The sequence below is a fragment of the Thermobia domestica genome, chromosome 3 (assembly GCF_964235325.1).
Source record: "Thermobia domestica chromosome 3, izTheDome1.hap1.1, whole genome shotgun sequence".
Classification (NCBI taxonomy): Eukaryota; Metazoa; Arthropoda; class Insecta; order Zygentoma; family Lepismatidae; genus Thermobia; species Thermobia domestica.
In genome coordinates, this window is record NC_137456.1 from 14,689,932 (window position 1) to 14,714,016 (window position 24,085).

The window sequence follows — 24,085 nt, forward strand, 5'->3', positions numbered from 1 at the left end:
AGTACGTTTTTCCGCGCGCTACTCTAGCCAGCTGTCTTACGCGCTATCCTAGTCAGTTGTTTTAAGTTGGTCACAAAATTTATATCATGAAGTACACGGGGAACAAAACGAGCCCTATATCATGGAGTACAAGGGCATAAGTACTACAACTACTTATCTGCACAAAAATAAATAAATCACTTTTTTAAGTATTAATTTAATAAGTGTTATAAAAATGTAAAAAAAACTTTCCTCGGGCCGGGTTTGAACTCGCGCCAACGAGACTTTTATTACTAGCATATACCGCTAACCCACTCGACCACGAACGCCGACAGCAACAAGCGTTTGATTTCTGCTATTTTAATGCAACGTGGCAAGATTTGGATAACGCCAACCAATCAGAACTGTGTTTCTCGTTTCTACTTCCAGGAGCATTACTCTCCCGAGCTAGTCCTGTTTGAACCCGTCTTCTCTTGCGTTTAAGTCAGCCGTGTTATCAACTGAGCTACAACAATCCCTCGTTATACTTATAATACCGGTATACAAGTATTTTACTTTATCACAGCACAACCCTTTATAACAGTGTTCATAAGATTTTAAGTAAAAGGAAATCAATTAAAAATTATCTAGACTCTCCTGAAAACATAACACGCCCCGACATTGATATGCACCCACATAAATTTTGGAAAGTCGGCGCCGTTGCCTAGGAGAATGTATGGGGATACCTGACGAAAAAAGAAGAAGTGATTTTAGTAATCTTTGTAAGAAGAAGAAGAAGATTTAGTCAAGGAACAAGTATTTGAATGATGTGGTATACAAAACAATATTCCTCCTCACGAACGAATTGAAATATTACGAGAGATGGAATCGACGGGAATATATACACATATGTTAAAAAAACGAAGAATAGAGAATGATTACCTTAATTTGTGTCGATTGTGTTTACTGAAAACAACATCAAAAGTGAATATATTTAGTGATGAGGGTCAGGAATTACGAATCAAACACAAAATATTGGATTGTGTGACTCTCATGGTAAGTATTATGGATTAAAGGATAACATTGCATGAAGGATTCATTTCTACGTCCTGATTAGAAGTGATTGCCACATAAACAGATTACAGTAATCGGTGGAACGTAAAGTAAAGAAAATGTACTGGTACCGTAACTTTAAATACAGAACGCGCGTACTTACAAACAAAATGTGTTGAATACAAAAATAATTCTTCCCTATATGGCGGTTCATTCTTTTTACATAATTTTCGGCCTATGTTTAGCAGAAGGGGTCCAGCTCTTCTCTAAAAAATGTTGCAATTTTGGTAATTTCTGTTCATATTCGGTTAGTTCAGGGTAGAGTTGGTTAGTTTAGGTTACGTTAGGATAGTTTAGTTTATGTTATATTAGTGTAGAAGTCCTGCATAATTTTGCAAAAGATGATAGGCGGGTTAGAGCCCCGCAGGGCACGTTGTTTTCTGTCTTTATTACTGCTCAATTAGAAGGGGGACCAGTAATCTAGAACCTTGCCCAGATTGACTTCAGGAGGGTTCAGTATAAATACGGTGTGGACATGTGCAATAAAAACTACAATAAATAAAACAAACCAATTTGTGCTGGATGGCCACTAAAAACATGAAGGGGCTCAGTGGTAGAGCGTTCACCTCCAGTGCTAGGGGTCCCTGGTTCGATCCCAGCTCGCGCCGTGTGGACTTTGTGGTGGACAAACACCGTGCTCGTCGTTTTCCTCGGGGTTCTCCCGTTTCCTCCCACTTTCTTCATTCCACCATTTCATTCATTTCTCATCATCACCGTCTCTTTTAGCCTACTCGGCATAACCGTGGAACCTAAAACTTAAAGATTTCATTTCATTTTTTAAAAAGCATGAATACTGCAGTGGGAGCTGAGTGTTAACGAGGGGTACGTTCGTAGGAAGCGGGTGTGTCAGTGACGTAGTGTATACGCATAAACGAAGAGCTGTTACATATGCAATACATTTCAATATGCTGCCCACTTGCAGTAATTATCAGGCCTTGAAAAGTGTTGGTTACAAGCACTCGCCAGCCAAAAATCTAGTACCATACCATTTTGCTATCACCGTATTTATACAAAGAAACAAAAAGTAACTTTGTGACACAGTAAACATAACAATACTTTTTTTTTGTTTATTGATATGTCTCTTACAAATAAAAAAAAAGGTGATACCTGCTATTTATTCTTGAATTCGCGTTTTTGATTGACCAGATTTTACTCGCCAAATATAATAAAGTACTCGCCACTGGCAAGCAGGCGAGTGGATTTTTCAAGGTCTGGTGATTACTTATATTCACACCCTGATCCCTTCAAAAAAATAAATGGGAGTTCACTCTAGCAGACGGCTCTACCAAAAACAAAATTTATATGTAAAATACGATGTCAAACACTTTTCGTAAAAGGAGTAGAGTGTGATTGAAATACATTTTGAATGGAAGTGTACGTATTCTAAGTGTAACTATTTACTGAAGCGGAAGAATACAAGAATGCGAAAAAGGTAGAAATAAACGGCGGCAATGTTATGTTCGTGTTAGCAATGGATATAATGCAAATATATGATTTTATTACAAAGAATTGTGAGATTAAAGAGCATCATATTATATAGTTTTTGCAGCGTCATGGTATGTTGAAACGTAAAATCAAGTATGCGAAATGTGGAAAAGAAGTAAAAATTCAAAACTGACTTATTTCTCCTCGCAGCGGGCCATTTGTACCCAGGAAACCAGTGAAGCCATTTAAGAGTTACTACGATTATTTAAGTGTTTTTGAAGATGAAAATTATTGCGGATATTTTCTTTTCTTTCACTATTGTTTATGCGTATGCCACCCGTCGCTGACGCGCCTGCTCCCTACGAACACACCCCCTCGCTCCGCTCGGGCTTCCTGCTGCGCTTTCTAAATCGGTTAGATAGCGTTCGTGTTTTAGTGGCCACCTAGCACAAGTTGGTTCGTGGTTTATGCATTAGCTGCTCATTTAGTGCATGCTCTGCAAGTAGAAATCAGAATATGCAATAAATGTATGAAAATTTGATAGAATCGTCTGCCCGAGTAATGCCAAAAAATGTCACATCGTATTTTACCTATTTATTTTCTATTTGGTAAAACCATCTGCTCGAATAAACCCTTATTTTCTGTACCAGACTGATAGATAATTGCGTACAGGTTGATAAATAATAGGTTAAGTTTTGCTGATGCCACGGGTTAACTCCCACAGATGGCAGTCCAAAACACAGACTTTACGAAGAAATGAACAAAATCAGATGAAATGTCAGAATGAGTGATAAGAAACGTAAGAAAATTCATCAGTATAGGATGATTAATTAGGGGAGAAAACAAAGCTAAATTCTAGATTATACTAGGGATTTAGAATTTAGATTACTGGCAGTTAAGGCCATTTAGCCTGTCACATTTGAGGGATGACATTCCTCGCCGAGCAACGGCCTGGGACCTATAAATTAGGTACCACCCCAGCAATCGCCTGGTGTGAATGAGGAAAACCTCATTTAGGGTGGCTGAACTGAAAAAGCGTTTTACACTTTTTCGACCGAGTGGCTTCACCGGAAATCGAACTCGGGACCGCTCGCACCGAAGGCAAGAGCGTTAGCGACTACGTTACGCGGGGCTATGATTTGGATTGTCCGAGTTCACATATTGATGCGATATTAGATAAACAGACAATAGGGCTGTAGGGCATAATATTACAGTGTTTGAAACAAAGCTTTTGGAATTTTTTCCAACCGCTAAAAAGAAACTGTTTTATTGGGGTACCCATAATAAAATGCACCTTCAAAAATATACTTTAAAACTTGGGTTGAAATGACAACTTTAAGGTGATCATAATTAGTTTTTTCAATCGTGTTTCTCAGAACATGTCTAATTTCAGAATTGGCTGTAAATATGTATTACCGCAAAGAGGTATCCAGAACAGAACATCGGTGAAAAAATGTGTTTGGGAATCATTCATAACGAATTTAGTTTCCACTCGATCAGATTCGCTGTTATGGTATTCAGCTGTGAACTGGGACAAAAGCAATGTTCCCTTTGTTTTTTTATGATTACACAGTAATAGTAATCACAAAATCAGTAATAGTTGTATTAAAAGAAGATCGGGAAACCCCCCCCCCCTTTTTTTTTGTTTTGTTTTGTATCTGGTGGAAGATTGTTCACAGTTGGTAATTTATTGTTTTGACTTTCTGAAGCGAGTATTGTTAGAGGGTACCTTATTCTCCCTAAATATACAGGTGTTTCAAAATTCCCTTGACATAGAGTAGCTCTGTTATTATCTAAGTTAGAACAAAAAGAGGGGAAACCATCTCCAAATATAATGCTTTCAATTTAAAGTGAAATTTATATATATATATATATATATATATATATATATATATATATATATATATATAGGACGAATCGTTTGGACTGTACACTCTTTATGCGCCCAATGTTAAATGAAAATGCATCGCTGCCATTTACATGGACCCAAAACGTAAGTAAATGAAGTTACTTTTTGAAATGGGGACTGGCCATCGACACGTTAGCATAAAAGACAGTAACTTCATTCAATCATATTGTGGGTCCAGGTAAATGGTAACGTTGCATTTTCATTTAACATTAGGCGTATCAAGAGTGTACAGCCGAAACGTCTCCTCCGATTTAAAAAATTCCTTTACTTTAGATTGAAAACATCATATTTGGAGACGGTTTCCGCTCTTACATTTTTTTGTTCTAATTCAGATAATAACAGAGTTACCCTATGTTAGGGAACTTTTCAGATACCCTGTATAATCTGGATCAGGGTGGAAAAAATTAAGTTTTTTTTTAAAAATCATTTTTGTTTATCTTTTTTTTACTTAAATCGATTTTTTTGATTTAAATCAAATCATTCTTCTCGTAAATTACAAGTCGCAAACTGAAGAAAAAACATTAGGAGTTAGTATTAAATGCTAATTATGCCATTTAAGTGAAAGTATTAGGGTTGAATTTAGGGTTAATCCTCAATTGTTAACCTATATCAATCGCAAACAATCTTCCTTAACCCTTTTAAATTATGGGTTACAGCAGCTACATTATCCTTATTTATCCTAGGATCATGGTTCATACGTCATTCTCTTCAGAACAGAACAGCCTTTGAAACGGTAACATTCACATTTCCCTATCATGTTTCTGGAGCGGGAAATTTTCAGAGTGGGATTTTTCTTTTTTCAAATTTTGATCCCCTCTGGACTCCCTTGTGTTAATTCACATATCTCAAAATGAACTGGGAAAAACTAAGGGGTGTACTAAATGTGTGTATAAAATTTCAAACTATCTTGACTAGTAAGGGCGGGGAAAATATTTAACACTGAGCTAAGAACATCTCCACAATCTCGCAGATAAACCTCATGTAATATAAAAAATTCCTCAGACATCCTTACTTATCCTAGGGTCGTGATTTGTACATTATTCTCTTCAGAATAAAAAAATATTTTCAATCGTACCATTCAAATGTGTCCATTGTGTATCTGGGGCGGAAAAACCACGAAAAAAATGGTTGTTAAAAATATCCTTTTTTTACTTTATATCCTGTGGACCAATCCCCTGTTTTAAGGTAGAGATCTGAAACACTGAAAAATACTAAGGGGTGCATTCAATAAATGTGCAAAATTTCAATCTTCTAGGTGCGAAAGTAAGCCCGCGAAAGATAATATCTCCAGATTCCCGTATAAAACAGGATCTCAGGTAAAAGTTTCCTGAAACATCCCTATTTATCCTAGGATCATGGTTCGTACATCATTCTCTTCAGAATAGAACAGCCTTTCAAACGGTACCATTCATATGTCTCCATCTGAATTGCGAAAAAAGCTAATTTGTTATTTTTTTTTTTTACATTTCCCCTCTGGACCCCCTGTTTTCACGCAAAAATTTGAAAAATACTAAGGGGTGCACTGAACGAGTGTGCAAAATATCAGTCTTTTGAATGGAAAATGTAAGCCCGCCAAAAATAAAAAAAGGAAAAAAAGAATAATAGGCACAACAAAAAATATATTTTTAAATTTATGATGTCATCACACACTGTCTCGACGCAGAAAGGCGTGAAAGCATATGTAACATGTTCTACAATGCCACCAGTCTTGGGAAAAAAAAAGTAAAAAGGTTATTGGTACTTTTTTAATCGAATAATGAAGATTCGATTTTTAATAGAATAAAAATAGGTAATCTACATATTAAAATGCTACAGTACCAATTAAGAGCGACCGAGCTCTAACCTATAACCTTAGCTTTCAAACGTTTGATTTACGGTTATTTGTGATTTCACGTTTATAACAAAGACAAATATTTTTAAAAGAGTGTATTTTAAATAAATTACCTAAAGAAATATTTTTCAGAAAATTTTTATACTTTTAAATTATTGTTCGGAGGCCTTTGCCTTTAATAAGCCTCCTCCGAAATAAATGCAAATGAATTCTGCTGCCATCTTTGGAGCTCTTTTAAACTACGCGTATATGTATGTGACCAATCCTTTCGAAAATGAGATCTCGGAAACTACAGGCTCTAGAAAGATGACGTTTTGACTGATCGATTGCAAATTTCATGTAGATTGTCCTGTTCTAATCGAATATTTAAAAAACATGGACACTATATCTTTATTACATTTTTACGTGTACATTGGAAGTGTTGAAATTTAAAAAAAATAAAGCATCACATCCTAAGCTTTATACATTCCAACACCACACTGTTGTATATAGGGGTTGTATATGTCTCAGTCGTTTGTTTCATGGTCAAATAATAATGGAAAAGAAAGGATAAACTCTTCTCCAGTCTAAGATGAACCTTTTTTGGGGGGGAATGTTTTGCCCAATGAACACCATAAATAATTGACATTATAATTAATTTTGTATGTAATGTATTTGCTTATTACATACTGCATGCAAGAAGAAATAAAACACTGGTCATACATGAATTAGAAACTCCAACCGGAAGCTGGCTCAAATCTTGCAAATGATGCGAGATATTGAGAAAAATAATCGAAATTCTTCCCTTTATGATACCCCTTTGCTTTCTTTAATCAATACGTCTTTCACTTGTGTCTGTAAGGGGACATGTACAGATGTTGTAAGGAATGATAAGGAGATTTATGCTCATATGCGAATGATGCGCTGTGTAGAGAGCGCAGGTTCAGCTAGTATAATTTAAAAGGTTAAGCATTAAGGAAAAAGTATAGCAACGTTTATCAAAATGACACTTTTTTTTTACAAAAGTTACTGATATTTGGTAGGGGCATATTTTTAAAAAATTGGAACTAGCTTGAGGCACGAAATACATACATTTTGCCTAAAGTTATAAATCTTTTTTTTAAAAAAAAAAAAAAAAAAAGAGAGAGAGAAAGGATAGGACCCCTCTAAATACGCCCTATTATCTGAGAACAAACAAGCAGAAGCACACACGAAAGGATTTTCGTCTTAAATGTCGGTGGTGATTTCCCCGTTGGAATAGTTAACGATTTAAAAACCCAAACCCATTGTTACGAAGAGAAGAAAGCAGGATTGCTCTGTTACCCGTTCAAAACGGGATTTTCCCTAATCATCCAGTGCATGACACTTGTTTTCATACTATACTGTACATTTGAGTCTCCCGTAACCGAAACAACAGAACAGAAACGGGATTTTACTTCTCTTTAAATTATTTTATTTGGGAATTTGATTTAGATCAACGATTTTTATTTTAAAAAATTAAGGGATTTAAATCTTGATTTAATTCAGACTGACTTAAATCAATCCACCCTGATCTGGATTCTTATAAATTAACTTACTTAGTTGAGTACACCGTTTACTCAACTCCACAAGCTACCATATTACTCAAAACTGCTGCGCCTTTAATACAAACTATCATATTACTCAAGACTGCTACCCGTTTAATACAAGTTACCATAATACTCCAGACTGCTACGCCTTTAACGTAACTCTGACTTTTGGATAATATTCTAACATTAATGTACGTAGATGTAAAGATTAACCAAATGACTCCTTTAATAGATATTACTGTATTCCGCAAGGCAGTGGCTATTCTTGCGAGGATAGAATTGTCAGGACCCGTGGGGAAATAGTGTTAAGTAAGACGCATGCATTTTGGTTTCATATTGGCAACAGTGTGCAGTTAACGCATTGCTTTTATTAAGAGAAACTCAAACGAAAAATTTCTGGTACCACAAATAGTGATCAAACATTTTGGAGCGAAGTATCAGAATTGATTTTGTGACTTTTTTTTTCTTCTTTTGTTTCAGGTGTCGGAAAAGGATTCCTTACCAAATTATATATGTACTTTCTGCGTTGCGAGGTTGGATGCGTTTTATGATTTCAAAGAAATGTGTCACCAAGCTGAAGAACTTTTCAACTCATATGTATTATTAAGAGAAGAGGGTTCTGTTCCGCCAAACGTTCAGGTAATTTTTTTCTAATATTATTTATATAAATAATGATGGTATCTTAATATCTTCCGACCATACTATGCTATTTGAAAGTAATAATTGCTTAATACTATTTCATCTGAGAATATAGTGTGCAATATAAAAATAGTACTACATACTCCGTGCATAATATGGATTCATCCACATTAGAATGATATGCTTACCACACTTCACCACAAAATATAATGATCTTTATGTCTTTGTCACAACCCCGCCAGAAAGAAAGAAAAACAAAAAGAAGTTTTGTTAAAATGATAAAAACATTTTTCTGGTAGCAGACTATTTTGTCAATTGATTGATTTTGATTTTTTTTAGTTTAGCGTCCCTTTCAGCAGCGAGGCTATATGAGACGTGGACCTACTGATTAACGTGGAATCCGAACCACATGAGCTCCCGCCGGGAATCGAACCCGGGTCTCCCACGCCAAAGGCGCGTACGCTAACCGCTTAGCCACGGAGGAGCTCTATTTTGTCAATTAAATCGAGTTCATCAGTTCACACCCTGAAGACTATACTTGACAGGTTGTCTACTGACCTGGAAAACCTTGAAAACCTGGAATTAGCCTGGAATTTACTTTTGGACCTGGAAAACCTGGAAATAGCCTGGAATTGGACGAGGAACCTGGAAGTTTTAAAATTGTTTTTAAAATATTGTTTTTGGGATTGGTATGAAATAAGTATATTTTTGTAAAATAGAAGAAAGTTATATACTATAGCGTAAGTTGAAAGCCAATAATAACTTATTCAGTGGAGATATAGTTGAGAAAGACAGACAGACGTGAGTAGAGTGCAGGCGGTGAATGTGAATTTTTTGCAGTATCGTTCGACGAAAGCGTAAACACTATCTCGCAGAAAAGTCAAATGGACTTAGTAGTTCATTTCTAGCACAGTGACGGAAATAAAGTTTTAACACGTTATTTAACATTAGTATTCCTCGGACATGGTACTGCCCAGGATTTGTTAAGTGCATTTATAAATACTTTCAGGGACAAGGGTCTCGATTTTTGTAAGTTACTTTAGGTTTCTCTTGATAGCCCCAACGTTAACTTGAAATTTCTGAGTGATTTTGAAGGCCTATCTGAGTGAAGAAAATGGTGAAGGTCCACAGCTTTTGGAGACAGGAACGTGCTCTTTACATATTGTTAATGGGGCTTTTAAGACTGCGCATACCAAAGCTGGTTGGAATGTGGCAGAGTTTTTGAGAGCGTTGTACTATTTATTCAAGGACTTCCCTTCAAGAAGAGCAGGTTTCATGGCAGCATCTGGAACAACAGTTTTCCCTCTTAAATTTCGTTCTATTAGGTGGGTGGAAAATTCTAAAGTTATCAACCGTGCCATAACTATGATTCGTGCCTTAAAAGTTTATGTTGATGCAGTGAAAACAAAACCTCCTGAAACATCAAACTTGTCTGAAAGTAAAAGCCCACATCTCTGATGTACTCTTGCCTGCTAGATTAGGGTTCCTTCAGTCCGTATCTGTAGAACTAGAAGAATTCCTCACTAAGTACCAGACAGACAGTCCATTACTACCGTTTTTATGGAATGACCTAAACACGTTGATTCGTAGTTTAAGCCGCTTCGTGAAAGATGATGTCTTAAAAGTAGCTAAAACTTATCAAAAACATCTATTGAGGTCAGTTTTTTTTAAATAAGGACATCTTAAAACCACTTAATCTAGTTGATGTTGGATTTTCTGCTGTTACATCGCTTAAAAGAGTGAAGAATGTTGATATATTGAACTTTAAGAAAGAATGCAGAAGATTCTTGCAAGAACCGTGTAAAAAACTTATGCTAAAATGTCCTTTAAAATACAGTGTAACAAGAGCCGCAAATTGCTTGTCTTCAGAAACTATGACCAACGAAACCCTTCGTGAATCACGTATGACACTCGCCCTGGAGATATTTATCGAGAAGGAGCAAATAACACCTGTAAATGCTGGTATGGTGAAACGGCAATATTTAAAATTTTGTTCAGACCAAGACACAGCACGAAAACTGTCAAATTTCAGTTACAAAAATGACAGATTAGACGTTTTTCTCCATGATCTGTTAAGTAAAGAAGGTGTCTCCAATGCGTTTAAAACATTCATGTATAAGATTTGTACTTTTCCATAGCAACGCAGCAGTGAAAAGGAGTTTCTCCATTAGTAAAGTGTGCATTGTTGAAAATCTCCAAGAGGAGTGCTTGATTGCCCAGAGAAGTGTGTTGGATTCTGTGCGTGTTGCTGGTGACATACGTAATATGAATATCACAAAGGGTATGATCCAGTATGTGAGGAATGCATCAAGCAGAAGAAATGAATATCTGAAAGACCATGGTGAGAAAGAATACAGAGCAGCGCGAGAAAAGAAAGATATTAAGAAGAAAATAAAAGAGTTGGAATAAAAGAATTGGAAGAAGAAAAGAATACTAACTGACGCCGAAGCAGAAGTAGATACGTTGGAAGAACAGGCGAAAAAGTTAAAAGGGATGTTGAACTCGAGAAGTTAAATGTAAAAAAACTGCTCACTGTGAAAGTTGTTTTCTATATTTGTTCATATAATGTGTGTGGTTCCATATTTTTTCAGTTTTTTAAACTTTCATGTTACAAGAAATTTTTAAATAAAATGTAACTGATGACCATGAAGAATGTGCAGTGACGTTTAACAATATGGACTACTTTGCGTTAAGAATTTGTATTATATATGATCATTTTCTTTTTACTTCTAAACTAATACTAGTCTGACAAAAATGGCGGGAAAATAGCTTACTCACCGCTAAGTCCTACCAGTACTTAGCATAAAATATCACAAGAGTACAAGAGTACAAGTACAAGGGTGTGCTTGTAGTAAAATACTCTTGTAATATTTTATCCCATAACTTAGCGGTGAGTAAGCTATTTTCCCGCCATTTTTGTCATTGTTCATCAACACTCACGTGCTACTACTATAATATTAGTTTATTTGAAGTAATGTTTTTGACGGAAATTTACTATTATACAGGGTGAACCTTAACTAAACCGATAAACTTCGGGAGGTGATTCCCGAATCCGAAACAAAAAAATTCCTCTAACTTTTCTCCACGGTACATAGTTTTGGAGCTACAAGGTGCCGAAAATGTGGAAAAATGAACTTCCGATACCTATATTTCCAAACCTATCCAACGTAGGGAGTGCAGCTTAATATCTCTTTAAGGAAGTCTTATCTGTTCTGAACATATGACTTCCTTTGTGAGATTTTAAGCAGCACTCTCTACTTTGGATAATTTATGAAATGCAGGCGTCGGAAGTTCATTTTTCCACATTTTCGGCACCTTTTAGCTCGGAAACTATGCTCCCTGGAGAAGAGTTAAAAGGACTTTTCTTTTTCTTGTTTGGGTGCCGAGAATCATTTCCCGAAGTTTGTCGGTTTAATTAAGGTTCACCCTTGTATAGTATTCCTACATAAGGATATTTAAAGCTACTGCACATTTTTCTCAACCGGCCTTCTGGTAGGGGAGATTTTAATTCAACATTTTCTTGTGTAAAATGTTTTGAGAACCTACATTTCAGTCAGTTTTTTCTTTCCATCTTGTCACTTAAAGAAACTATCACTTGCCATATGCATTCTCTAATTATAACCAGTTTTTGTTAAGAACTATATAAAATTGCAGTAACTTATACGTGTTACAATAAATGTCACTCTACTGAATAGACCTGGAAAAAAAAGGAAAAATAAACATTGAAAACCTTGAAAAAACCTGGAATTTGAAAATGAACATTTAGTAGACACCCTGCTTGAAAAACTACATTAAATTGAGCCATTCCATTTGAAATCAATTAAATTTTCAGGAAGAAATAAAACCTTCGGTTTATTAAGTTATATATAGAGATGCAAAAAAGCCGGCTTTTTTGAATCGATGGTTTTTTTCACATAAAAAGCCGGCTTTTTTGGGGAAAAAACGAGAATTTTGGAAATTTTGGCTTTTTTCAACTTCATGATTTTTCTATCTAAATAGCTTTCTTATAGTATATTCTATAGTTAGATAAAAATTCCATGACCTGAATGTGATATTTCGCTCTGAAATTCACCATCAAGATGGATGGAGCACATGTTTTACGAATTAAAGCTAACATGAAGAATGTAGTATTTGAGGGTAATTTTAGAGGCTATTTAACTTTATTTTAACTTTTGAGTTTTCGACATCTTTTTTCTTCTCTAGTTTGTCATCCGTGTTTCATTTCTAAGAGCTTTTAGTACTCTAGCTTCTAGCGCAAAAGTTAAACTTGCCCGTTTTTCTATTTATCCGTCAAAGCGTACGATTTTCAATATATCCGTCAAACCGTACTTCCACATTTCTGTTATACTGTAGCTGTGAAGTGATTTAGCAATAATTTTCCGGACACAACCTTGAATACCAATTTATACAAATAATCAGTAGCGGATTTAGAAAAGTACTTTAGAAGGGTTTTTTCTGATTGTTTCGTTTCCTAAAAAGTCCTAATTTTATTTGGGAAGTGCTTGAAGTTTATGAGTACAGGCATAACTAATATTTCGTTTCGTTTATATGTTTAGCAATAATCTTCCGGATACAACTTTAAAAATCATTTTATACTGAGAATCAGTGGCGGATTTAGAAAAGTATTTTGGGAAGGGTTTCTTACTAATGTTTAGTTTTTTTAAACATTTGTAATTTTTATTTGACGGGAGCTTAAAGTTTATGAGTAAAGGCATAAATAATAGATATTTCGTTTGTTGCAGACATTCCGTAACTTTGGGGAACAGGCTTCAGTCCGAAAGACCGCCCCCTAACCTTCGCAAAACCGTCACTGCTGGTAATTAGTAATAATAACGATTTAAAAACAATAAAAAAGGAAGTCGCCCAACTCACAGTACACGCACTATTTCTACATTCACAGATGGAATGAAGAAAAGCTTTGTCAGAATGGTCGAATGCTGGTTGAATCCCGGATTTCCCGATAGAAGCGCAAAAGCTAATCACTCAGTCATGTTTGTTGTGCAGTTGTATTTAGCTTAACTTAAATATATTCCGTAGTCTTTTTTTTTTTTTTTTGGGGGGGGGGTCCGTAATGATATGTTGAATCCCTCTTGTTAAAAATTCAGAAAACTTGAGGATTGAGTAAACTGTGATGGTGGTTCTATAAAACTTAACTGTAGAATTTCAAGAATATACAGAACCAAAAGCTCTAGATGTGCAGCCTTTAAGTGTATCATATAAATCTAAGTATTTTCTTATGTTTTATTTTAATTTTATTTTGTTTCAAAAAGAGGGTATGGAATATTTTGAAGTAAAAACACTACATACTATTTTGCTAGTTATTTGTGTATTCTTTAAAAAGAAGTGTTTACTTTTAGGGTTGGCTGATTTACACCAACTTTTTTTTTTAATAACTTGTTTAAACCACAAAAATAAAAAGAATGAAAAATGCGAATCGTGTGAACTTCATGGTAACGTTTCCAGATATCAAACCACCTGCAATAGTTTTATTTCCCTTTCACCTTTTAATCAAGGTGTCTCTGTTCAATTCTCGGTCGAACCACAATCCTTTTTTCATGCGTAACCCAAGTAGCGGTTCGGATGTCAGTTTAAGCGAAAGTCTTCTCCTTGATAACCTCGGTATTTCGTAAGGATGTTAAGCCTAAATATACGAAACAAACCAAATTGTATATTTCTACATGCCTAAATGCGTGTTGTTTTATAAAGAAGCCAATATTGCTTAAATATATTGATAGAAATTGGCAAAATTTATCGATTGCCTACGTAGCTTCCAACATTAGCTTGGATTGGACTTTCAGTGATATCTACGTACCGGTACTAAATTTGTAATTTAATACCTCAGTTTTAGCGTACAGACTATGGTACGTTGACCTTTAAATTTTACATGCAAAGCAATAACAGGATTTTCCCGTTATTGTCTTACATTTCAAGTAATGACGGGATTTTCCCAGTGGCTAGGGCGGGAGATTCTCAACTTAAGAAATTTACTGACCGCACTTCTTTAAGCTTATGGGAGTTCTTCCGGCATAACCCCGCTGTTGCATAATAACATCAAGGCGAAACAAACTTAGGCTATTTCTGTGAATATGTAATATAAATACATAAAGCAAAAAATCTAAGTCAAAAAAACCTGGTTTAAACCAAAAAAGCCTGGTTTAAACATCCCCCCAAAAACGGGGTTTTGGCATATTCAAAAACAACCATGGTTCTTGCCAACTCTGCTTACTTTTGTATATAGGAGGTTAAAAAATTCTTATTATATACATTGGTTAATCCTGTGGAATTCATAATGTAAATATGTTGAAGAAAAATTGTTTGAAATATTTTTTCGAAATTCATAGTTTATTTTCGATGTTTTATATTATTATCAGCATCAACCACTAATTAAATGATTTTTTGTTTTATAGAGAAGCGATACAAAGTCTGTTTTATCAATTTAAAGCAGTATTTTGAAAAAAGCCCAAAATTTCCGAAGCAAAAAAGCAAAGCAGAAAAAACCGAGTTTTTTTTTCCAAAAAAGCCGGTTTTTTTCCGAGCCCTTGCATCTCTAGTTATATATATAATATATATATATATATATATATATATATATATATATATATATATATATATATATATATCCCCCTCCCTTAAGTTGTACCGTCAAAGTGAAATAATATAAACCATCCCAGGCCCGAACTTAATTTATGTTGAAAATTTGATCGAGATCGGTCGTGTGGTTCAGGAGATTACGTCACAAACAAGTCACTTTCATTTTGATGTATATAGATAAAACACAGTATAATTGGAAATAATATGGAATGTTGGTGAAAATATGCAAATATAACATGAGAGTTTTCTTATAAGTTGATGTGCAAAATTTATTTTCAGAATTTCAATGGGCAGTGCTCTTCGCTGGATAAGGAACGCTTGGAAACAGCCCATAAGTTGAGGTCAGTTGCGGAACCTGAATTTGTGGGTGTCTTAATTAAATCCGAGAATACCGATGATAACACAGGTTCACTGGACAAATGTGACGCTGAAGAAACGGATAGATTCACAATCGAAAACGTGCATCGTTCTAAACGGAAAGCTTCACCAGAGAGGACTAAACAAGCAGCAAACAGTAGTGACAATCTTGTGCCGTTGCAAGAGAGAAACAGTGGTGAAATGCCCTGTAGTGACCGCAATGCTTTCAGTGGTATAAGTTCAGTTGGTGTAAGTGGTCGCATAAACAATGAGATTGCGGGTGGGAAAATCATAGAACGGTAAGGAAATTTTAATTTTTTGTACTTATTTTACTTTCTATCTGTACTGCATCACCTTTCTGTGATTTATCGTTCATGTAAAAACCAGGTACGCTGCAGGATTTTTTCCAAGGAGTGAAGAGAGAGAGAGAGAAAGAGAAAGTAAGAAAAAAGAAAAGAATTATTTGATTAATTGAAAGACAGGGACTGTCGCGAATATACCACACTTCGATGCACTCGTACACATAACATATGGTGTAAATCAACAATTATTACCACATCTCGTTATTAACTACGTTAAATAAATTAACAAAAAATTGGCTACTTACCTCCCTTGGAATCCTCCCTTGGAAAGCCTAAACACTTTTTTGACGTTTCGGAACTCACAACTGGTTCCTTCCTCGGTAGCAAGGTTAAAAGGATTGAAACGGAAAGGAGATAAAAGGTGTAAAACAAGGAATACATAGCACTAAATAAAAATAACGTATAAAGTGGATCCTGAGATGAGCAGAGCAGAGTGAAAAAGGAATGAACTGAATCAAAGAAAACGTGGTATCTATGTTACGTCACTGTTTGCCAGATTCAAAGTAGGCATCAGATGTAGGTACCCAAGTTCGATCAAGGTTCAATGCAGGTTCGTATTTGAATAAAGAACGATTTTTTCATTTCTCGTTTTTTTTTTTTTATTATTTATTTATTTATTTACTTATTTATTTATTTTGCTGAGCCTATTACCTTAACCTGTTTTATATTATGTGAATGTTGTTTTAAATGAAGCGCCAAACCTGACATGCCTTCTTCTTTTGACTTTTTTGATTGTCTAACAAGTTCCTTAACACGTATGTAAATATTGCGTTTCGTTTGGCCAATATATGAGGAGTCATATTCGCATCGTACGCGGTAAATACCTGACTTATTTAATGGATCAACAAATTTTCTTTAATTCAGTTCACTCCTTTTTTTACTCTGCTCTGCTCATCTCAGGATCCACTTTGTACGTTACTTTTATTTAGTGGTATGTATTCCTCCTTTCCGTTTTAATCCTTTTAACCTTGCCACTGAGGAAGGAACCAGCTGTGAGTTCCGAAATGTCAAAAAAGTATTTAGACTTTCCAAAGGAGGATTCATTGGTAAGTAGCAAATTTTTTGTTGGGGGCGCGGTGGCTTAGTGGTAGAGCGTTCACCTCCGGTGCTTGGGGTCCCTTGTTCGATCCCAGCTCGTGCCGTGTGAACTTTGTGGTGGACAAACACTGTGCTCGTGGGTTTTCTCGGGATTCTCCCGTTTCCTCCCACTTTCTTCATTCCACCATTTCATTCATTTCTCATAATCACCGACTCCTTTAGCCTAAGTGGCATAACCGTGGGACGTAAAACGTAAAGATTTCATTTCATTTTTTTCCAATTTTTTTGTTAATTTGGATTATCCCTCCCATGCGCCCGTGTAATTATAATTACGTTAAATAAAGTATACTAGTGTAGTATTTAGTATAAAGTGTTAAGTTGTGTAATATATGAGAGCAAATTAGTACACTTTGATATGTATTTCGAAAATCTAGGGTGTTGGGGACACTCGGTCTGCAATATGCACATAAATTAGTAAGACTCGGTCTCGACCAAATATTAGGCTGATGCGGCAATTGGAAGCAAACAATGTTTCCCCCCCCCCCCCCTTTGATATGTGTATATTTTCACAAAATGCTATATAATTAACAAATCTGTATAACAGGGAAGTTGGGGAAACTCAGGGAAAATTATGCAGGTCAGGGAAAAGCTGGAAATAAGGAAAGTCAGGGAATTTTGTAAAATATATTTTCTCTAACATTAATTGTACACGAATTTCAACTTAGCCAACCATTATAATACATATTTGATTTGTATTGCTATCTATTTTATTGCTGTACGTATGAGTAATTGATTACTATTTGTCTCTATAGAATAATATATAATTATTCACCGTTATTCCTTATTTATATGTCACCATCATCCGACACCTGTTATAAAAGTCAGGGAATCCCTGACAAAAGATCAGGAAAAGTCAGGGAAATAGATTTCTGTAGATTAGTAGCAACCTTGTGTAAATAACTTTTGTAAACTAACACAACGACTAAATATAACGAGCAAATGTTAACTGTAATTTTGGTCTCTTTTGAAGATACCATTAAACATGTCACAGCATGTTTTACTCGTGACGTAACAAACCACTGAGGTATATTTGACTTTATTTTGAGTTTAACGACCCTTTCAGGAGCGAGGCTATATGAGACAGACCTACTGATTAATGTGGAATTCGAATCACATGAGCTCCGTCGGGAATTGAACCCGGGTTTCCCATGCCAAAGTTGCGTATGCTAACCGCTTAGCCACGAAGGAGCTCCACTGAAGTATAGTCAGTCAACTAAGGATAATAATATAGAATCAGAAATATTTGCCTGAATTAAATTTCACAATTTTCTTTTATCAGCACTTAAATCCAAACACGTATAACATCTTGCAAAACGTATACTTTACCAAATCCTCATTTGATTAGATATTTGATATGTAATCCTCAGGATTTCATCGTTCAAAGCACATAGTCTCTCCCTTTGATGTTGACGTAGTAGTTACACAATGTTTAGACGAAAAAGCAATAGGTTGAAATTTAACCTTATTGGTCCAAATAAACACCCATTTTCAGAAGCAAACCACTGTTTAATTTCCACTGAACCAAACTAGGTTAAAAATTTACGACGGTTAAAGAGTCCAAATAACTAATTTCGATGCCGAATTTGAATTTTCAATTCTGGTTAGATTCTTTGGTCTAACCTTGGTTCTATCCCACTACCAACTGAAGATCCACGCTGATTCCCTTGTCCTTTACAGGAATCCCAGACGAGAGCACAACCGGCAAGTAGACCAACAGGTAGCACTAGGACTAGCGTAAGACAGCGCCACCTAACAACAGGAAACGGAATTTCCAAGTGTAAGGTTTGCTGATGACATAGCGTTGATAGCGGAGAACGATGAGGATATGTAGAAAGCACTTTCAAAAGTTGAACGACCAACTGGAAAAAACATGCAAAATGAAGATAAATAAGAGAAAAACGAAAGTGATAAAGTGCACAAGAGCAGGACACGAAGGAGCAAATGTGTGGCTAGATAAAGAGAAAATCGAAGACGTTAAGACGTTCCCCTATTTAAAAAGTCTAATATCCTCGAACGGAAGAAGTGAAAAAGACGTAAGTTTCAGAATAGCACAGGCTAAACAAGCATTCAATAGGAAAAGATGACTACTAACATCAAGAAGTGTGTCACTGAACGTTCGTAAACGATTTATTAAGACACTGGTATGGAGCGTAGCGCTGTACGGATCAGAGATGTGGAGATTGAGAAAAGCTGAAGTATCCAAGCTGGAGGCATTTGAAATGTAGTGGTGGCGCAGAATGCTGCGCATATCATGGATCGAAAGAAAAAGCAATGAAGACGAACTAAAGGAAGCTAATGAAGGCCGATAGATCATGAAGATAATAGAAAAAAGAAGAAACAGCATGCTTGGCCATCTTATTCGACACTCCGATTGGATTACTGTGCTGATAGAGGGGAAGGCAGAAGGAAAACGAGGAAGAGGAAGACCAAGGATAGAATATCTTGATGCAGTTACGAAGAAGAGGCCTTATCAAAGTATAAAACGGCTATCCCAAGGGAGAGAAAAGTTATAAAATTTTCATGTTGCCCACCAACCTATGGTTGAGGTGAACAAGAAGAAGAAGAAGATACTATCGAGCGTTATCACAAGTATGATTCCATGTGATCATGAAGAAACATGCGAATTTATCAACAAATTTAATCACGCAACAGATAGACTAGATATTTTTCCCCCTTTTCTTTTCCTATATAATTATAGGACAACTTTGTATTGTCACTGGTCAAAAAGGTATAACAGCTTTTTAAGGATAGTCATCCTGAATGAGGTTTTTCCTTTGTTTTCCTCATTGTACCGAACATAATAGTCCCATGCCAGTTCTTTCCTTTCTCTCTTCAATTCCCTGGGATAGTGTGATCGCCGAGGGACGTCACCTCTCATATGTGTGACGGGCTAACATGGCCATCAGTGCCGAAAGCCCAGAAATCTAATTTCTAATCCTAATCCTAGTGACGGGCTAACATGGCTATCAGTGCCGAAAGCCCAGAAATCTAATTTCTAATCCTAATCCAGTGACGGGCTAACATGGCCATCAATGCCGAAAGCCCACAAATCTAATCCTAATCCTAGTGACGGGCTAACATGGCCATCATTGCCGAAAGCCCAGAAATCAATCTCTAATCCTAATCCTACTGACGGGCTAACATGGCCATCAATGCCGAAAGCCCACAAATCTAATCCTAATCCTAGTGACGGGCTAACATAACTATCAATGCCGAAAGCCCAGAAATCTAATCTCTAATCCTAATCCTAGTGACGGGCTAACATGGCCATCAATGCCGAAAGCCCAGAAATCTAATCTCTAATCCTAATCCTAGTGACGGGCTAACATGGCCATCAATGCCGAAAGCCCAGAAATCTAATTCCTAATCCTAATCCTAGTGACGGGATAACATGGCCATCAATGCCGAAAGCCCAGAAATCTAATTTCTAATCCTAATCCTAGTGCCGGCCTAACATGGCCATCAATGCCGAAAGCCCAGAAATCTAATTTCTAATCCTAATCCTAGTGACGGCCTATCATGGCCATCAATGCCGAAAGCCCAGAAATCTAATTTCTAATCCTAATCCTAGTGACGGCCTAACATGGCCATCAATGCCGAAAGCCCAGAAATCTAATTTTTAATCCTAAGCCTAGTGACGGCCTATCATGGCCATCAATGCCGAAAGCCCAGAAATCTAATTTCTAATCCTAATCCTAGTGCCGGCCTAACATGGCCATCAATGCCGAAAGCCCAGAAATCTAATTTCTAATCCTAATCCTAGTGACGGCCTATCATGGCCATCAATGCCGAAAGCCCAGAAATCTAATTTCTAATCCTAATCCTAGTGACGGCCTAACATGGCCATCAATGCCGAAAGCCCAGAAATCTAATTTTTTATCCTAATCCGAAAATCTAGGGTTGGGGCTATTGCCTCCCCCCTGCAGGCAGCCATAGAAGCATTCTTAATTACATTTATTGTGGCTTTAAAGCAGCTTACATTATCCTTTATTTATTTGTGTATTAATTAGTTAGTTATTTATAATTCTTCTTTTACCTTTTTGCTAATTTTGCTTTATTTTAAATTCACCTTTATTCTGCACCACATTGAAGTGGTTCAATCCAAATTTTGGTGAGCCGTAAGATTTTCAGACGTGAGTTTTTGGAATTCAAAATTCAGTTCAATATTGAAAGCTTATAATCTTATTGTGTGACCAAATTTAGTATCGTTTGGCGTGTCGAAACCTTACCAAAACTAGCTGCGTCACAGTATTGAAATCGTTGTGTTTGAACGCTTGCACAGTAGAAGCTCGAAGCTCTTCCAGCCAAGCGTTGCATGAATTATTAAATGCTTTGTGCTGTTTTAGTCAGAGATATGTGTTTCATCGCGTCATCTACGAAGATGTTGGCGTGGCGCCAAATTTAAATATAAATAGTGTAGTTGTTTGAGTTCCATCCTGTACATCGCATGCATGACGTAAATTGAAAAGCTTCGTTTAACATTCTAATACTTCTCTCTTGAGCACATGAAACGCCCTGATTTTATCGCGAGCATTGGTTACAGTCTAAGTGCATTTGAGTTCCATTTGTTATTTTATTGTTTATATCTGATAAACCTATTATTTTATCAAAGACCTCGGATTTGTAAATCTGTGCCCTACTTCATTTCTTTTTGTTGTTCTGCTTCACTTATTTTGTTGTCAACTTGTACATTCTATTATTTTATCATTTATTTAATGTGATTATGCATGTTTTATTCTTACATTGTTTTTATTCGTGACATGACTGGTTTTCATTTCTGAGGAACTTCATGTTTTATTTTACATTACCCATCGCCTTATATGTCACTATATTGTGACGTCGTCTTCATCTGTAAAATGATATACCAAGACTTAAATCAAGGTATAACTTACTGTACAGAAACACACTATAATTCTGGAATATATAAATATGAAAATAATAATTTCTACGTAAGTGCTGTTGGATTTAATTAAAGGAAATATACGCAAGATACATGGAAATTATTTATTTTCTTATAACTAGCAGAATACCCGTTCTTCGTACGGGGAGAATACGTTTCATTTTTGGACATGTAGGACTGAATTTGAATTTAAACGGCATTGAAAGTGTCAATGTTCTTCTCATCGAGCCCGAAAACTATGGATTCGACACTAATATCGGTCATTTTTGATCATTTTAAAATATCTTTCCTCTCTCCCTTCCCCTAAGTTACACGGTCAAAGTGAAATGATAAAAACATCCCAGGCCAGAACCTCATCTATGTTGAAGGTCGGGTGGTTCAAGAGTTAAGCCACAAACATAGTCATTTTCATTTATTTTTATACAGGGTGTTTCAAAACAACACCGACTACATTTGCGAGGTGATTCCTGACACCAAGATAAGACGAAAAGCATAGACCATCCTGGGTACACAAATGCTTCCTTTTGGAGTTGCAGGCTGCCGAAAACATGACAAAATGAACTTCAAAGCTTCATAGTTCCCATACTATGAGACCTACCGTAGTCAGATCAAGACTTTATGTAGGAACTAGTATGTGCCCTATCCAAATATCCATGTTTAAGGATCCGGCGGTACTTCCACAACAATTTTTATAGAGGTAGTTGGTGAGTACTTTCATTTATATGCTCGTAGCCACAATGTCTCTATAAAAATTGTTGCCGAAGTACCTTAGGATTCTGAAACATGGATTTTTGGATAGTGCACATAATAGTTCATAAGTAAAATCTTGACCCGACTACGATAAGTCCCATAGTTAGAGCTATAGGCCATTAAGCTTCATTTTTTTTTTCATGTTTTTGGCAGCCTATAACTCCGAAAGGATGCATTTGTGCACCCAGGTTGGTCTATACTTTTCGCCTTATCTTGGTATCAGGAATCATCTCCTAAACATTGTCGAGTTTGTTCTGAGACACCCTGTATACCTCTTGTCTCCCCCTCCCTTAAGTTGCACCGTTAAAGTGAAATGATAGAAACCATCCCAGGCCCGAACCTCATCTATGTTGAAAATTTGATCGAGATCGGTCGGGTGGTTCAAGAGTTATTAAGTCACAAACGTAGTCAATTTCATTTTTATGTATATATAGATAGATTATAGGAAGCTTTGTTTCAAGATCTGAAGAATATTGTTAAAAAGCAAATTTACGAAACTTACTGTAAATACCTGAGAGTATTGAAATACAAAGAGTGAAAACATTTAAAACATGAAACTGTAAAGCAACCTTTTTCGAGGATCCAAATGACGTTGTAGCTGATATCGGGAATAAATTTACTAGTTATTAATTTTAGATTACTCCAAGACCCATAACTATTGTTACTTTCTCTGATTATATCCATGGTGGCTCAGTGGTAGGGCGTTCACCTCTGGTGCACGAGATCCTCGGTTCGATCCTAGCTCGCGCCAAGTGCACTTTGTTGTGTACAAACACCGTGTGCGTGGGTTTTACTCAGGATTCTCCCGTTTCCTTTCACTTTCTTCATTCTACAATTTCATTAATTTCTCATCATCACCGTCTCATTTAGCCTAGCCGGCATAATCGCGGGACGTAAAACGTAGTTTTTTTCTTTGATTATATCTTGGTACTCTTTAGATTTATGCTGCTTATTATGGAGGAACATCTGCATTAGCATTCCGAGCCTATGATGTACATAGAGCTATTAAGATTACCGCAGATGGCAGAAGAGATCAACGTGATAACCAAGCTCGGGAATCGAACTTTGGAATTCGTCCAGCACCTGTACATTGATAGCTTCACTAATACCAACCTGAATGCATACAAAGCTATCCTTATACAAACGCTGTTACAATGCCAAATGTGATGCGATTCAAACAAAACGAAGTTTTATTTTTCTCTCACCACAAACAATAGCATTGAACAATATTAGGAGTTATATTAAAAGCAATAACTTCAGCAAGTTCACTGTAAAGAACATAATATAAAGAAACCTACAGTAAGCGGACCATGCACTGTTGAATGTGAATGTAAATATGACATAGTTTTGGCATTGCTTAGTTTCGTAGCTCCAAATATTAAAGAATTTCATAGACCTAAATGATAACCAGATTACGTTTTTTTTTTCTTTTTTTTTTTTTTTTTTTTTTTTTTTTTGTGTGTGTGTGTAAGGTTTACACTTTTATATGTTGATTAGCTTAACTTTAGTTTATCGCGCCTTTCAACATCGAGGCTGTATGAGACATAGATCTATAGCGTAAAGTAGAACACGAATACATGAGCTTCCACTGAGAATCGATCCCGG

General features: G+C 36.1%; 1 protein-coding gene across 1 annotated transcript in view; it reads left to right on the top strand.

The window, feature by feature from the left end:
• Positions 1 to 728: 728 nt before the first annotated feature.
• The window catches only part of LOC145682424 (uncharacterized), a 75,398-nt gene continuing 52,041 nt past the window's right edge, over positions 729 to 24,085 (top strand). Inside the window, exons 1-3 of the mRNA XM_081754055.1 lie at positions 729 to 1,014; positions 8,264 to 8,422; positions 15,293 to 15,669. Coding sequence (XP_081610181.1) covers positions 841 to 1,014; positions 8,264 to 8,422; positions 15,293 to 15,669 — 710 coding nt within the window. The 5' untranslated portion in view covers positions 729 to 840. The remainder of the gene's footprint in view (positions 1,015 to 8,263; positions 8,423 to 15,292; positions 15,670 to 24,085) is intronic.